Source organism: Protopterus annectens, chromosome 17.part0 (genome assembly GCF_019279795.1).
Source record: "Protopterus annectens isolate FY-2018-M chromosome 17.part0, PAN1.0, whole genome shotgun sequence".
In the NCBI taxonomy this organism is placed as follows: domain Eukaryota; kingdom Metazoa; phylum Chordata; order Ceratodontiformes; family Protopteridae; genus Protopterus; species Protopterus annectens.
In genome coordinates, this window is record NC_056751.1 from 530,921,824 (window position 1) to 530,940,282 (window position 18,459).

At 38.7% G+C, this 18,459-nt stretch overlaps 1 protein-coding gene across 1 annotated transcript in view; it reads right to left on the bottom strand.

Moving 5' to 3' along the window:
- Window positions 1-18,459, bottom strand: part of LOC122791655 (leukocyte antigen CD37-like) — a 748,166-nt gene that overhangs the window by 286,886 nt on the left and 442,821 nt on the right. The window contains exon 4 of the mRNA XM_044059471.1: window positions 16,036-16,160. Coding sequence (XP_043915406.1) covers window positions 16,036-16,160 — 125 coding nt within the window. The remainder of the gene's footprint in view (window positions 1-16,035; window positions 16,161-18,459) is intronic.

The following is an 18,459-nucleotide window of genomic DNA, read 5'->3' on the forward strand; positions in this document are numbered from 1 at the left end:
TTCTATGGAAGGATCAGCTTATCTCACATGACCCTTGCCCTCTTCCACTGCCAGATGAAATCCTTTAACTCTTTATTAATTACTGTCCACACCTTCTCCTCTGGCTGATAAAAAATATGCCTGACCTGTGTATAAAACTAAATGGGCTTAAAAACGTTTTACTGCTTGCACCTTACTATCAATATCCATAAACAAGAGCTTCCGGTTTCTCAGCTTTTGTATTATCTTTTGTTTAGTCTCTTCTCTCATATCACTTAACTGACATAAAAGAATCCTTTTTAACCCATTCTCCTAAATGCTTCATTTTACTATATCACCATAGATATGGTTCTTGCTGAACCAATTCATGTCTAGGTACGTAGTTTACATTTATAGACTTTGATTGCTCTTTACCATCTTCAGCTATTACACCCACCACAGCTTTCTTCAAGGATATTGGTGCTTTTCCTTCTTTTAAAATACCGTCATACAAAACCATCCAAATCTTTATCTCTTTCTTCCCTCCTAACTTTCTGACTTTCACAGGAATAACATATATTCCTGGAGACTTTCTTGCTGCTTGATCATATGTTACCATTTTTATCTCATCTCCTATCCTAACTGTAAATTATTCAGGCTTATCTTACTTCTAACCTTGGCATACCTAAATCTTCAATAAATATTTCCATTTGTGCTTTTTCTTGATTTCCATATTCCTATGCTTTATACGAATTTTCATAAAATTTCCGAAATATCTTTAATACCGCTACAGAATCTCTGGTTATTTTTTCTTGTTATACACACCCTAAGTTTGGCAACAACTCTTTGAGCTTTCTATTGCTTGGCAACACGCCTTTTTACTTTGTGTTGCAGAGAATTAACTTTTTGATTAGAGTTTTATCAGGATGCAGACTTAGGAAGACACATTGTGAGGACAGGGTTGTACTTTTAACAATGTCTATCTTTTACACATGGCAATAGTCACTGCTGAAGAAAGGCAGATGCACAAACACAATAAAATAAAACAGTAAGTTAATGGCTTTTTTTTTAAAAGTTTATTTTCAGAAGTCTGAAATTCTAACAATCTGGAGGCGAACAATCCTAAACTGGTGTGAGGACAAGGTAACTAATAAAAAGAAACAAAAACAGGCCCTTTAATAGTAGTGGAGTTGTAAACATAAATTCTCATAGCAAAGCTATAATAAAGCTTAGTATTCTAATCAAAAAGTACAGCAAAGTTAGGAAAAACATAATCTGAAGAATACAGTATATAATACAGAGACTTCGGATCGCATGTCTGATGATCATAACCATATTATTATGTGTTCACCACATAGATGCCAACAAATTCACCCCGAGAATGAACCTCGAATGGCGAATTTTGACATCCATGTCAAGAACACATAAAAAATTGTTAGGATTGATGAGACCCGATCATAATGCTTTATGCATATGTTAATTTAAGAATTCTGCTGAGAGAGTTTGACAAAGGGGGAAGGTCAGAGACAGTTTTTTTTAAATATTGCTCTAATTTAGTTAAAAATGTTACTTAATAAAGACTAAATGTAGTGTTCCTTGGATAGAACAAAAATATGAGGGAAGATATTCATGGACAGTTGAGACTGAAGGAATGTCCCTTGTGTGAGACCATATCGTAACAACACTTAGTAGGTGTGTAACAATTGTTGCACACCTTTGAAAGCACTGTTATGACCGGGTCCCGCACTACAGTAGTACTTTACATGTTTATCTTTTTCTTGATATTGGGGTGTAATTACTGTGCTCCATGCACTACAAAACAATTATCATCTGGCAGTACACATCCACAGTTAATAACATGCAGTTTAGGCCACTGTCAACTTTGTCTATATTCTTAAAAACTAAAAAAGTACTCCGGTGTCAAAAAACAACAAAGTGACTCGCAGAAAAAAAATCCTTTCTTTTTTATTATTTAATCCTTTTCTGTTCGTTGCTAACTTCAAAATTCCCTTACAGGAAAAGGGAAAGCCTTTAACCTTTTAACAGCATCTCTGTATTTGCATGTTAATTGTAGACAAAGTAGTAGTACTCCTCATTAAATTAAATTCTGCCACATAACAACAGCAGATTTCATAAATCAGGCAGGTTTGAAAGCTGTAAGAATGCTGACAACTGGCAAGCTTGTAATTAATAAAATTTATATCTTTAGTCTTGAAACACTATAGCCAGCTGCATAATTCTGGATAATTTCTGGCTTTGAAAGCTGCAGTTTCCTTAATGATATCTATACACATCACCTTTAAGATCGCACAAACTCAGAGAAGAGAGAGAAAAATGAGGAAAACACAACACTCATCATTTCATTCTTTACCATGAAAATTCACCAGCAATCTTTCACTTGAAGCATTTTGTGCATTAATTGTCTGGACAGAGACAAACAGTAAGGCGGCCATATTTATCATTCAGAAACTCCATCAGCATGCGTCACAGCACACTTCCATGGCCTTGTCTGGCACACGTCAGACTAACATGCCTGTAGTTACCTAGATCTTTTTTACTACCACCTTTCTACAAAGGATCAGCTATCACCATCCTCTAGTTCTGCGGCAGTAATCTGACTCTTAAAAATGCTTTCTTCTCACAGTGTTCACCAAACACAACCCACCAACAATTAGCAGCCTGGAAAACAACTATTCCACACTATGTGCCTTAATTGTCTACTAAACAGGTCTGAATTCCTTCTCTACGGCTTCCCAACTCAGTTTCCCATCTGTCCTTTTCCAACATTTTCATTTGTTCCGCCTTGCAGTGCCAGCAACTCTGTTTGATCATTCTTTTGCATACAGACATTCTTAAATGTTACCTTTCCAGAATCGCAGTATGAAAACGAATCTCATGTTCTTAAGTGCATCACCACGGAACAGTACCGGTATTCATTAAATTTGTCAAAATGTTCTTTATTGGTAACAGAATTTAATGTTGGCAGTTTGGTGAGACTCAATTCACAGACTGATTGGAACTGCCAACTTCAAAATTTTCACACCAACGCTACCACATAAACCAACAAAATCAAAACACTCTCTGTGTTCCTTACGGATCCCAACAGTTCACTTTGTATATCTGTTCAATTAAATCCACAAAATGCTTGTAGTCTCAAAGGCCCATTCACAAGTGAAGAATAAAAATGCACTTTTAATGAGCAAAAAAGTCATTAAAAAAAAAAATATATATATATATATATATATATATATATGTATATAAATATATATTATATATATATATATATATATATATATATATATATATATATATATATATATATATATACAATATATATTTTATTTATATATATATAATATATTTATTTTTATTTTTATTTATTTTTATTTTTTATTTTACATTTGATAACCGGGAAAGTGCGACTGGGCACAGGTCCATTTTCAGCAGAGGCCCGGGGAGAAAAGCTGCACATATAAAACATAAACAAAAACAAGAACAGTAGTACATTCCCATACAATCATATTGGAACATATTTAACATTTTTACATAGATGAAGTATAACAAATAACCTTCTGAATAACATTGTTTGGAAAAATAAGTAATTTAAAAACCTTGTTTGTTAAGAATGAAGTAGCTAATAGAAAAGTGGTGATGGTTCTGCAGAATCATAGCAGTACTGAAAGGAAAGTGAGTTAATCTGGGGGGTTACAAGGGCACAGCCAATTGGTACAGTAGTGGGTGTTAAGTAGTTTCTTGAAAAGTGAGACAGAGCTGGTAGAAGTTATGTGCTTTAGGAGTGAGTTCCAAAATTTAGCTATTGTACAAGCAAAGAGAGCTTTGCCTGCTTCATTTTTGTGTTTGACGACAGTTATGAGATTTTGGACTGTAGATCTTAAGGTACAGGTGGTGGTGTAGGGCTGTATTAGATCCTGTAACACTGGAGTTTTGTCAGGGTGGTAGTACAGTTTATGGGCTATGAAGAGTTGTGTAATTAGTAGTAGTTGGGGCAACTCAAGCCAGTTGAGCTGTTTGAGAGAGAGACAGTGATGGGATCTATATGAGGCGCCAGTGGCAAACTTAGCAATCTTGTTATAGCAAGTTGCAGTTTTGTTTTGTTCACTTTGGCGAAGATTAGTCAGGATTGGGGAGGCGTACAGTAGGGTGGATACACGTGAGTTCTTGTGACAGCGGCTTTGGTATGGCTGGTCATGAATTGCCTGTTCCTATACAGGAGACCCATTTTTTTGTTTACTTTTTTAATTGTTTGTGCTATGTGTATGTCAAATTTGAAATTGTTGTCAATTACTACTCCTAGGAGTTTGGTGTGTGTTGTTGGGGTGATAGTGTTGTTGTCCTTATATTTTATGGTGAAGTCAACATTTGGTGGAGAGGATCTACCAGGACTGAAGAGAATAAGTTTTGTTTTTTTAGGGTTTAGTAGAAGTTTAATGCTAGAAAACCATGTTTCAGCCAAAGTAAGGTTATCCTGTGTTATTGTTTGAAGCTTGCTTAAGGTTGGGGCGGCACATATGATGGTGGTGTCGTCTGCATATTGCACTATAGAGGCAGAGGGAGAGGAAGCTGCTATCTGATTTGTATATAAAGAGAAAAGTAGAGGCCCAAGTACTGACCCTTGTGGAACTCCTATAGTTACAGGTAGAAGGGGGGGGATAGTTGGTCCTGCCAAAGCACTGCTTGTTGTCGGCCAGATAGTTATTGAACCATGATATGGTGATGGAGTTTATGTTGAAGGCAGACAGAGTTTTGAGAATTATGTTGTGGTTGACCATATCAAAGGCTTTAGATAAGTCTAAGAATACAGAAGATACAAAAAGGCCTTTGTTTCTTCGAGAATTTACTATACTGGTATAAGACAATAGGGCTGTTGTGGTACTATGGAAAGACCGAAAACCGTGTTGGGATGTTGATATAAGGTTATTTTTAGGAGGCATTGCATTAGCTAGGAATGTACTACCCTTTCTAAAATTTTTGATAAAGATGAAAAAATTGCAATTGGACGGTAGTTGGTCAGTTCAAGGGAGTTGCCACCTTTGTGGAGTGGAATAATATGAGATATTTTCCACAGGTTAGGCACTTTACATTTAGATATGGATCTGTTTATGAGGATAGATACAGGGTAGGATATGGTTTCAGCTGATAGTTTTAGGAAATCAGCTGGCAGTTTGTCAGCAGAAAGGGTGGTAGGTTTTAATTTTATGAGGAGTTTAGTAATAAGTTGAGTGCGTGCTGAAGACAAGGAGAACCTAGATGGAGACTGTTTTTAGTAGGGATAGTGGGGGTTAGAGAAAGGATGGGGTTGGTGGTGCTATTTAGGGTATTAGAAAGAGCTTGTACTGTTTCAGTAAAGAATTTATTGTATTGTGTTGGGGTATCCTCATTGTTGGTTGGTAATATAGGTGTGAGAGTGCTGGTTTTACCTGGGTGCAGTAATTTATTTATAGAGGCCCAGAATTTCGGAGGGTTATTAGTGTGTCTTTCTTGCAAAGTTTTGTAGTATTTGGCTTTATCAAGTTTAATGAGTTGTTTGGTCTTATTACGGAGAGCAGAGTAGTTTTGTTTTGAGGTAGTGGTTCTCATTTGATGATATTAAGCCCAGGCTCTGTCTCTATCTTTCATTAAGGCTTTAGTCACTTTTGTTAACCAGTGGGCATAGTTTGTTTTAAGTCTGACAGTTCGGGCTGGTGCATAATGGCTCAGGACATTGAGAAAGGTGGAGTTAAAGTAATCTACAGCTTCATCAAGGGGTAGATGTTTTAGGGAGGACCAATTACAGTGTTTGAGTTCGTTGTTTAGGTCCTTAGCTTTGAAGTTATTTTTGTTATGAACTATTCTAAGGGGGAACTGGCTAGAATGGTGGGATTTATTCCTAATAAGATATGTTGGTTGGTGGTCACTCAAGCTGTCTGGTAGGCAGCCTGATTGGTGTGTGAAGGAGGGGTCAGACAGAAGTATCCAGTCTAAGATGGAATGACAATTAGATTTTTTTATCGATTCTAGTTGGGGTGTCTATGATTTGTGTAAACCCATGAAGATTAATATGGGTAGAGGGGTTGTATTTGGTACAGTTGGTCCAGTCTATGTCAAAATCTCCTAGGAGTATGGTCTCTTGTGGGTGGGAGATAGCCATCCAGGACAAAAGGTTCTCCATGGTGGCAATGTTGTTTCCTGGTGGAATGTAGACACCTGCTACAACTATATGTTTGTTAGAATTTATTTTTAATTTAGCAATAATGAGTTCAGTATCATTAACTTCTAGAGGGGAGTAGCTAACTTGTTCCAATATAAGATGGTTTTGATACATTATGGCTACACCTCCTCCTTTTTTCCCTGTTCTATCCTTCCATATAATATTGTAGCCAGGGGGTGTAATTTCATTATCGTGATGTTCTGGCTTAAGCCAGGTTTTTGTGAGTATGGCTAAATCAGGTTTATAAAAGGCCAATAGGGCATGGAGGTATTGAACTTTGCTAAGAATACTTCTAACATTTATGTTTAAGAATAGAAGAGAGTGGTTTGTCCTGTTGTTGAGAGAATTTGATTGGTTTAGGTTTGTATGGGGAGCACAGGTGGGTCCTGGGTTAGGATGTATATCACCGCAGCAAGTGAGTTTTTGGGATAGAATTAGGTAGAGCTTAAGTAGTTTATGTAGTATTTTATTTTGTTTTTGGGACGAGTAGGGGAAAATGTTATTGATTGTTTTATTATTTATGTAGGAATATCGATGGGTTGGGGCAAGGTCGTGTGGAGATAGTGGGAAATGTTTTAGTCTTAGTGAATTGGTTATAGTGTTGGTTTGCCCCTGAGTTGAGCTGGTGAAATCTTCTAGTTGTGTGTGGTAGGATGTGAGTATGTAAAATGAGGGAAGGAGAAGCATAGTTACTATGGAGACTGCTACGTTTGGATGTAGGAAGGACATTGTGTGCTTTAGTTGTTCCAATTTTATGCAACATTTAGTGATAGGAGGGGCAGGGAGTGAGTTACTATGTAAAGTGCTACTTTTGGATGTAGGAAGGACATTGTGTGTTTTAGTTGTTCCTATTTTATGCAACTTTTAGTGATAGGAGGGGCGGGGAGTGTTAGACCTAAGACAAAGGTGCAATATTTGGCTGTAATGAAGTGTAAGATAAAGAAAATGGTTACTGTTTAGTTACAGATTTAGTGGGAGAGAAGATATACTGCAGGTAAGTTAGCTATTTAAATGTGTTGCAGTTCCCTTGAGTCGCATGCATATAAGTGGTGCATGGGTTAGGAGGGAGGAGAGTGAAAGGGGAAGACACTGGAGGTGAAACAGAACAATGTGGCACTTACAATATTACACAAAGATATTAAAATGCAATTGGCAGTAAAAAAAAAAATAACATACATTCCAGCTGCAGTGTCACTTCTGGTACCAGGCTTCCAGTAATAGAGTGTTAAATAGCAAAAAGCTGTTTGAATGACATTAATTCATTACATTAAATAGCAAAAAGCAGTTTGAACTGCATTAGTGCAAAATTAAAAACAGGAAAATAGTACTAAGAACAACACTAACACCACAGGAATAATTGGAGTCTAGCCCAACAAACGGAAACTATGAGTGCAAGCTTCCAAGCTGCACTACAAAGGGATTAAATATGAAATGCAGTAGTGGCACTGTAGCGTTGTTACTTGATGACAATCAGAAACTACCCCAAAAAAGTGAAGAACGGAAGCTGTGATTGCAGCAAGCTTCTAAAACGCTACTAGACTGGGGATTTATTCCAAAATCTTATGGTGGTATTATATCATTTAGATGTAATGTCAGACACCTTAGAATGGCAGCTAGCAAACGCTAAAAAGAACTATATTTGTTTGTGCCCTAATTATTGATAAGTACAGAATGGCCACAATATAGAGTGAGATAACATATATTATTTTACCATATGATTGGCACTATAGACTGTTCACTATCACAATAAACAAAATTCCACTTAATGGCTAAGGAAACTCGTTAACCCTTTGTCTAGAAAAAGAGGATGGAAAGAGAGCAAATAGGTATCGGCACCCTCAGTTCAGTGTGCACACCACAAGGTAACTCAAATTCAAAAACAGACTGAAACCTTAGCACAGGGTTATTATTATAGATTAGCTTAGATGTACACTGCAGAATTGACTTTTATTTGAAGAACTGGGACCTGATTTCTTTGCTGGCACAACTGGTAAAATTCAGGCTAGCAGGAGATGCAGTCCGCTGAGGTTAGGGCTGAATAAAACAGCAGATGGTAATTTTATTTGGAGAACTGGACCCTGAATTCTTAGGCTGTGCTGGTACAGTTCAGGCTAGCAGGGGATACAGATCAGTAAGGTTAGGTCTGAATGAACTGTCTGTCTTTTGTATGTTCAGGCCTTATAACCCTGCTGGTGTTTTGGAATATCTTGAAACCAGAAGCCAGAACAAATGATATAAAACTCAGTGAAGTTCCTTGCAACCCAGCAGAATACAGTGACCTTCTTATACATCATAGTATTGCTTCTTAAAGTAAATAGCACATAACAAAAAGGATGAATCTGCTGATAAACTAAAAAAAAAAAAAAAAATGTTTTTCTCATGTAAATTGTTACATACTGTTACACTTTACCTTCTAATTGTGTTAAGATTTACTTCAACTTAAATGTACTCTTCTTGCATTTTTACTATGTTTTTATACATTGTACTTTCACTATGTTTTATATATTGTATTCATGGAGATTTCTCCCCAGGACTCCATTGAAAACGGGCTCACTCGGCCCAATGGACCATCCTGGCAACCAAACTTAAAATAAAATAAATAAATAAAATAAATAAATGCAAGAAATGGGCCGTTATTAAGTCCCAAACCTGCTGATAAATGCAAACAGCTGTTATTAAGTCCTGCCAAGCCGAACAAACAAAATGAGTGCTGTACGCTTTCACGGCTGTTACTGAGTGCTGTAAAAGCTGATTTCCACGTCGAACAAACAAAACGAGTGCTATAAGCTTTCCCAGTTGTTACTGATTTTTATAGCTTTTATTTTTGTTTTTCTTACAATTTTCCTATCTACTGAGTCAGCAGCAAACCATCTGCATGTTCTATATATCTATCGGTCTATACGCTGAATATTTTTCCTGTTCTTAGCACCTAGATACAGAACTAAATCCACATCACCTTTCAAGGCCTTAACTTATCACAGACCCGACTGGTCTGCTAAAACCCTTCGGTTATCCTGTTGGACATCACCTCTGTTGTATTTCTCAAAAAGGCTTGCAGTCAGTTCTTCCAACTCCAGTTCAAGCTCAGTATTCTGTGCGAATGTCGGGCATGGTATCTACTCTCTCATGCCAGAGACTGGCTGCATCAATCTCCCAGAATATATCCTAAAATCTTTTGTTTTGGTGAGTTGACCTTGGTTTCTTTGCGTTCGCTGAATTAACGGTGCTGCTTACCGAACATCCGACATCAAACCATATCAAACCGTATCAGTGAAAAGGTAAGTTTTCTGATCTAGCTCAGACCATTTTCATTGATCACCATCATATATATATATATATAGAGAGAGAGAGAGAGAGAGAGATACAATAAGTGCTTTTGTTTCAATAGTTTGAAACAGAGAGTATTTTTATTTTGTCAACTATTTGTTAGACTTTCAGTAAATAATATATAATAAAAGAGGTGGGGCCTTCCCATCATGCATCTTTATTATGTATTATTCAGAGTAGTACTATAACAAACTATGAAGTCAAACATCCCTGATGCTAAACTACATTAACTAGAGAATGACTGACAGCAAAGCAGTAGTGTATACTGTCAGCATCTTTCTCTCAGACAAAAGCACTGCCACTCCAAAAAAAAACACATCCTTCCCTGGAATGCAAGAGCTATCCATCAGTTGTTCCATCCCTAGACTGCCAACACCATGGTGTCTAATAAACCCCCAGTTACATGAAAAACACTTAGTAACAAAATTCTTGCACAGTCAGCCATGCTTTGAAAATGGAAATGATTGTAACTACCCCATGGGAAAAGTAGTTACGATAAAGAAATTTAATATATTCTCAATGTAGATGTGTTTTTGATTTAGTAAATATTACTGTGAGTACCTACCCAAGGGTTGTTGTTTGTCTTTTGGCTTTTCCCGGTTAGGGGTCGCCACAGCGAAACTCTGGTCCGCTAAAGATTGGCAGTAGATTTTCACGAACGCCGAGGTGCCAGCTCAATGTTCAACCTTCAATGAAGGCACGCCCATTTACGCATGTCTTTCGAACGCTCACCCAACCACGGAGAGGACATGCAGCACTCCCCGCACTCCAGCCGAGAATCGAACGCACTCCTGGCTCCAAATGGAAATCTTCTTCTTCTTTTGGCTGCTCCCATTAGGGATTGCCACAGCAGATCAACAGTTTCCATTTCTTCCTGTCCTCTGCATCTTGCTCTGTCACACCAACCACCTGCATGTCCTCTCTCACCACATCCATAAACCTTATCTTAGGCCTTCCTCTTTTCCTGTTACCTGGCAGCTTCATCCTTGGCAATTTTTTCCCAATACACTCTTCATCCCTCCTCAACACATGTCCAAACCAATGTAATCTTCCTCTCTGGCTTTGTCTCCAAACCTTCCAACCTGGGCTGACCCTCTAATATACTTATTCCTAATCCTGTCCATCCTCGTCACACCCAGTGCAAATCTTAACATTTTCAACTCTGCCATGTCAAGCTCTGACTCCTGCCTTTTTGTCAATGTCACCGCCTCCAACCCATATAACACAGCTGGTCTCACTACCCTCTTGTAGACCTTCCCTTTCACTCTTACTGGTACTCATCTGTCACAAATCACTCCTGACACTCTTCTCCACCCACTCCATCCTGCCTGTACTCTCTTCTTCACCTTTCTTCCACACCCACCATTACTCTGAACTGTTGATCCTAAGTATTTAAACTCATCCACCTTCGCCACCTCTACTCCCTGCATCCTCACCATTCCTGTATCCTCCCTCTCATTCACACACATATATTCTGCCTTAGTCCTGCTGACCTTCATTCCTCTTCTCTCTAGAGCATATCTCAACCTCTCCAGGATCTCCTCCACCTGTTCTCTACTCTCACTACAGTTCATAATGTCATCTTCAAACATCATAGTCCACGGGGACTCCTGTCTAATCTCGTCTGTCAACCTGTCCATCACCACTGCAAATAAGAAAGGGCTCAGAGCTGATCCTTGGTGTAATCCCACCTCCACCTTAAACGCATCCATCACTCCCACCGCAGACCTCACCGCTTTCACACTACCCCCATACATATCCTGTACCACTCTTACATACTTCTCTGACACACTCCCGACTTCCTCATACAATACCACAACTCCTCTCTAGGCACCCTGTCATATGCTTTCTCTAAATACACAAAGACACAATGCACCTCCTTCTGACCTTCTCTGTACTTCTCCATCAACACTCTCAGAGCAAACATCACATCTGTATTGCTCTTTCCTGGCATGAAACCATACTGCTGATCACTAATCATCACTTCCCTTCTTAACCTAGCTTCCACTATTCTTTCCCATAACTTCATGCTGAGACTGATCAGTTTAATCCATCTGTAGTTACTACAGCTCTGCACATCACCCTTATTCTTAAAAATCGGTACCAAAACACTTTTTCTTCATTCCCCAGGCATCCTCTCACTTTCCAAGATTTCATTAAACAATCTAGTTAAAAACTCCACTGCCATTTCACCTAAACACCTCCATGTTTCCACAGGTATGTCATCTGGACCAACAGCCTTTCCATTCTTCATCCGCTTCATAGCTATCGTTACTTCCTCCTTGCTAATCCATTGCACTTCATGATTCACTATCCGCACATCATCCATCCTTCTCTCCCTCTCATTCTCTTCATTCATCAGCCCCTCAAAGTACTTTTTCCATCTGCTCAACACACTCTCCTTGCTTGTGAGTACGTTTCCCTCATTATCCTTTATCACCCTTACCTGCTGCACATCTTTACTAGCTCAGTCCCTCTGTCTAGCCAATCGGTATAGGTCCTTTTTCCCTCCTTAGTGTCCAACCTTTTATACAATTCTTCATACGCCTTATCCTTAGCCTTCACCACCTCTCTCTTTGCCATGCACCTCATCTCCTTATACTCTTGTCTACTTTCTTCATCTCTTTGACAATCCCACTTTTTCTTTGCCAACCTCTTTCTCTGTATACTCTCCTGTACTTCTTCATTCCACCACCAGGTCTCCTTGTCCTCCTTCCTCTTTCCAGATGTCACACCAAGCACCTTTCTAGCCATCTCTCTTACTAGCTCTGCTGTAGTTACCCAGCTATTCGGTAACTCTTCACTGCCACCCAGTGCCTGTCTTAACTCTTCCCTGAACTCCACCTCACAATTACCCTTTTCCAATTTCCACCACTTGATCCTTGGTGCTGCCCTCACACTCATCCTCCCCTTCTTGATCACCAATGTCATCCTACAAACCACCATCCTATGCTGCCTAAGTACACTTTCCCCGGCCACCACTTTACAGTCTCCAATCTCCTTCAGACTGGCCCTTCTACATAAGATATAATCCACTTGTGTGCATCTCCCTCCACTCTTGTATGTCAACCTATGCTCCTCCCTCTTGTTAAAATACATATTCATCACAGCCATGTCCATCCTTTTTGCAAAATCCACTACCATCTGACCTTCTGCATTCTTTTGCTTAGCACCATACCTACCCATCACTTCCTCATCCCCTCTGTTCTCTTCAGCAACATGCCCACTGAAATCTGCTCCAATCACCAGTCTCTCACCCTTGGGTACAGTCATCACCACTTCATCCAGCTCACTCCAAAACTTCTTTCTCATCCATCGCACACCCAACTTGTAGAGCATATGCACTAACAACATTCATCATTACACCATCAATTTCCAACTTCATAAACATCACTCTGTCTGACACTCTTTTCACCTCCAAAACACTCTTAGCATACTGTTCCTTCAGGATAGTGCCTACGCCATTTCTCCTCCCATCCACACCATGATAAAACAATTTGAACCTGCCTCCGATACACCTAGCCTTGCTCCCCTTCCATCTGGTCTCTTGCACACACAATATACCAACCTTCCTTCGGTCCATTATATCTGCTAGCTCTCTCCCTATACCAGTCATACTGCCAGCATTCAAAGTTCAGACCCTCACTATCACAGTCCTAGCCTTTACCTGCCTTCAGGCATGCCTTCCCCTTCTTCTCCTCCTTTGACCAACAGTATCCCAATTTCTGCAAGAACCCTGTTGGCTAACAGTACTGGTGGTGGTCGTTGTGAACCCGGGCCTCGACCGATCCGGTATGTATATCTGTACTGTTGTCCGCATGTATGATTTGGCAAAATTTTATGCCGGATGTCCTTCCTGACGCAACCCTCCCCATTTATCCGGGCTTAGGACCGGCACAAAGAAATGCACTGGCTTGTGCATCCCCAGCTGGCTCCAAATGCAAATATGACTGCAAAACTAGGGGAGTAGTATATTTTGCTATGTGTATGACATGCTCAGCCTTCTATATAGGTAAAACCAAAAAAGATTTGAAAGCCAGGATTCATGAGCATGTAAACTCTAGTAAAAATGATACTAGTAACACCCTGAATAGACATTCTAACCAGGCTAGAGCATCTAGAATTATACGGACAATTATCGCATGATGCTTCCCAGCCCCCAGGGTTAATTAACAAAAATCAGTATTAGTAGGGTTTTAGCTCTTATAGCAGCAAACATTAACATGTCTACATACATAGTCATAGAACCTTTTCCTTTTTTTAAAAGATAGTTGCACCTTATTTAAACAAAGCGTAAACAAGTAAACATTTGAAACACATCATTGCGGGAACATATTTTTAAGTATTTTATATAAATTTAATACACTTTACACTTTAATTCAACTATGTGTAATGTTATATTTATGTCTTATATCATACTGATCTTAAACAATTTTAAAATGTTTTTGCATGTGTTTTTAAAAGTGTGTTTATATTTCATATTTATTAAAGCAAGTATTGTAAGTATTTTTAATATATGAATTTAAAATCGTTGGGTCATTTGAAAGCACAGGAAGATGATACAACATTCAGGTCTGACGTAGTTCCTTACATTGATGGGATGAAAATGCTTGTTGATTTAACTCTGTGTTACTAGCCTGGACCAACATTCTTTGGTTCATTTGGAATTTTTGGTACATTGTTTTTTGCATATCTTTTTTGTTCCTGGCTTAACATTAACACTCAGCCCAGTAATATTTAAAAAAATGAAATGTGGTATTCGATCTACAGCCCTGTTCAGTACCCCTGGACTGTTAAAAATAATAAATCCAGCAATAACTCCCACACAGATAAATGATGCATATAAAGTAAATCAGGTTTGATATATCAGTCCACTAAACAACTAAGTCAGTATAACTACATCGAGTGTGGTCAACCAAATATTTGTACACTTGACATGTTAAGTTCCTTCGGACTCTCTGTCTTGTGACAACCTTAGATGTAACTTCCCCAGTAAACTACACCATGTCATGCTTACTGGAGTTCACGGCGCTCATTGTAATTTCAGCTCACCAAAACATAATTTCTCAAAAGCTATCCGCTTTACCTTACTGTAGTGCAACTTTGGAAGCAGCTTATATTGGGGAAGTGGAAATTAGGTTCTCTACTTTTTAAGGGTAGTTCTCCCTTTAAAAAAGGTATGACTGCATTGACTCAACCTGTTGAGTTATGTACTAACTGAAATATGTAAACCTGTCAAGAATACACACTTACTACATGACTAATAAACAGGATTCTAGGTGGCCTGCTGCAATTGTGGCAAGGCAACTTTCCCGTGCTACTGATGACCCAAGTCTAAAATCAGTCTAGATGTGTTTCAGCTCACCTTCCTTTGGAGGTGGGGGGGGGGGGGTCAATCTCTAACATCTTTCCATCAATAGCAACCAAGTGAAGAATGGATAACTGGTGGGAGGAAGAACCACCTGAGGGAATCACAGGGCTCTGTAAACAGGTAGAAGTGTTTCCATCAATAGCAACCAAGTGAAGAATGGATAACTGGTGGGGGGAAGAACCACCTGAGGAAATCACAGGGCTCTGTAAACAGGTAGAAGTGTTTCCATCAATAGCAACCAAGTGAAGAATGGATAACTGGTGGGGGAAGAACCACCTGAGGGAATCACAGGGCTCTGTAAACAGGTAGAAGTGTTTCCATCAATAGCAACCAAGTGAAGAATGGATAACTGGTGGGGGGAAGAGCCACCTGAGGGAATCACAGGGCTCTGTAAACAGGTAGAAGTGTTTCCATCAATAGCAACCAAGTGAAGAATGGATAACTGGTGGGGGGAAGAACCACCTGAGGGAATCACAGGGCTCTGTAAACAGGTAGAAGTGTTTCCATCAATAGCAACCAAGTGAAGAATGGATAACTGGTGGGGGGAAGAGCCACCTGAGGGAATCACAGGGCTCTGTAAACAGGTAGAAGTGTTTCCATCAATAGCAACCAAGTGAAGAATGGATAACTGGTGGGGGGAAGAACCACCTGAGGGAATCACAGGGCTCTGTAAACAGGTAGAAGTGTTTCCATCAATAGCAACCAAGTGAAGAATGGATGACTGGTGGGGGGAAGAACCACCTGAGGGAATCACAGGGCTCTGTAAACAGGTAGAAGTGTTTGTGGCAGTGGGATCTGCTGCTGCTTCTGCACTTCACTGCAAGTCTTCTGCAGGCAACATGGGGCATCGCTTGGGGATATTAACTTGCAAATAAAAATGTCTTCCAGGCTAACATAAATATGGCAACTGTCCCTGCTGCTTTTGACTCTCATCTACTTGAACCAAAAGGTAGGAATGACTTTCAGTGATACAAGACTCAAGCAGTGACTACTGGGCACCTGCTTTGTGATCACAGAAAAGAATAAGGCTTGAATGAAGAAAGAAAATAATAACAATAATAATAATAATAATAATAATAATAATAATAATAATAATAATAATAATAGTAATAATAATAATAATATAGTCCATTAAATCACTTAAGGCTTCTATAATTTGCAGAGTACTTACAAATCCAAGCATCCACTTAAGCTGCTTAAGGGCTCCAAGACACCCCAGGAAACCCATCATCATAGTGAAGGTGCCCACACCTGAGAAGAAATAGGACCAGATTTTCATGCTAAAAGTCGTTATTCCTGTGTAGAGAAACAAGACACAAGAAAATTTTAGCAATGGCCAGGAACGTGATGATGTAGAAGATAACATAAATAACATTTTCCAGTAGTGTTAAGTCTCACAGAGAGATTTCTACAACAAAAACAACTCATGAATGAATATACAAGTTATAAATTTCCATAATTTATAGATGTTTTCTAGAACATACACACAAATCAAAACATTTACAAGCATCATATCTACCAGCTTCCATCTGTAGGATATCTTCTATTATAGCTTTTGACAAAGTCCAGAGAAGGAAAAAAATGTATGCAGTCAGCTAAGTTGCTCTGGAAAAGACTCCCCATCCACATAAAACAAAGTTCATCCCTGTCCACATTCAATCGCAACATGGATCTGCAGATGGGAAACAGCAAATTTGCCCCAGTACTGCCCCCTGTACTACTAATGGACAGAAGTAGTTCCTAAATGCTTAATCCTATGCATGGATCCCTTCAACTTATCTATGGTATGATCCCAGTTATTCTTATTAGGGGTGATATATAGTTATCGATCATGGGATGGGTAAGGCCAATCTATAACCAAATGGGATAGGTTATTTTGAGCACAAAAAGGCAAACTGACTAAGCTTAAAATGGCCCAGAAAGGTAGTGAGGATATGAACCTAAGCAAGACCTCTGACTGGTCCCATGACTGCATAAGCCATATATCTTCATCTTCTCTCAAACTAAGCATTTTATGTCACCAGGCAATATTAGAGTCCTACTGTCTTGACAGCATAAAATACTGATGGCCCTATTGTGTACAACAGCGATTTTTTTTGTTTGAAACAATTAATTAAAAAGTTCAAAGTGAACCAAGGTTATACAATGAAACTTTTACTTTAAGAAACAAAACGTAATGAATGGTGAAAAGGAGGCTTTGTCACTTTATGCAACAGAAAGGAAAGAAAGGAAACTTGAACTGACAGGGAAGACTATCCCACACATCTCCTATTACAGTAAGCCCTTGTATCAGCAGAAATGTTTATAAGACGATAAAAAATGAACAACAATAAAGCAAAGTGTTGATGTAGTTTTATTTAGCATGTGTGTGTGTGTGTGTGTGTGTGTGTGTGTGTGTGTGTTTGCGCACGCACGAGCATGCATGTGTATATGTGTGTGTGTTTCTATATGTATAAATATATATATATATATATATATATATATATATATATATATATATATATATATATATATACACACACATATATACATGTAAACGTATATATATACGTACACAGTACACATGTTTACATATATATAAACCAAAAGATGAACAGGTAACACAAACCATATAGTAAAAACTGCAAGAAAGACCCAGCCATGCTAGAGTCTTCACTATGTAATACCGTAAATGTCTTGCCGTAGAGGCCCCTGGCATATATCCAAATGACCCCTTAATGTCATACCAATGTTTCAGTTACGTGGCTTTTGAATGTCCCTGATTTTATTTTTACTTTTTAAAGTCTTTATGGAGCCATTCAGGTTAATAAAGGTTGTTGTATACATATCATGTTTAGTCTTTTTCTGACCTCATCAGTTCAGCATACGTGGATTGTTTAGCTCTACTTTAAAAACGCACAGCTTAGAATTGAGCCTGATGTCCATAAACATTAGGGTCAGAGTGTCACATCAGCAACGACAATCAAACAGACCCAGTGTTCATACCACCAGGTAGGTAGGCTTGTCACATTTTTTTCTACCATATTACACAGACACAAGACACACACACACCACACACACACACACACACACACACACACACACGCATTCACAGCTACTTACTAGGCTATTGATTTGTGAGGATCTTAAGAAGCCTAGTCTTATATTTTATATAAACAAATATATATAAAAAACATTAATCTAAAAAGAATGGAACAAAACAAGGGAAAAAAACATAAAACACTGTTTCTGCATCCGTCACACCACACCCACCCCCACCCCCCCATTAATTGTATACAGCAACTTCAAGACAAGACCACGCAGCATTCAGAAAAGGGAAAATTCAGAGTCTCTGCAGGACTGTAATCTCACACGTGCTCAGCAGCCTACAGTAAGACAGTGAATGTTCTTTTTTTCCTTGCTTTGTCAGTATCTTAAACTGCTTAAACTGACAAAGCAAGGAAAAAATCCCAGTCTCTCTTGTGAATGCTTAGTATTATAGATTGCAAATACATACACACACACACACACACATATATATATATATATATATATATATATATATATATATATATGTATATATGAATCCCTATCACAACACCGACACGCCACAAAG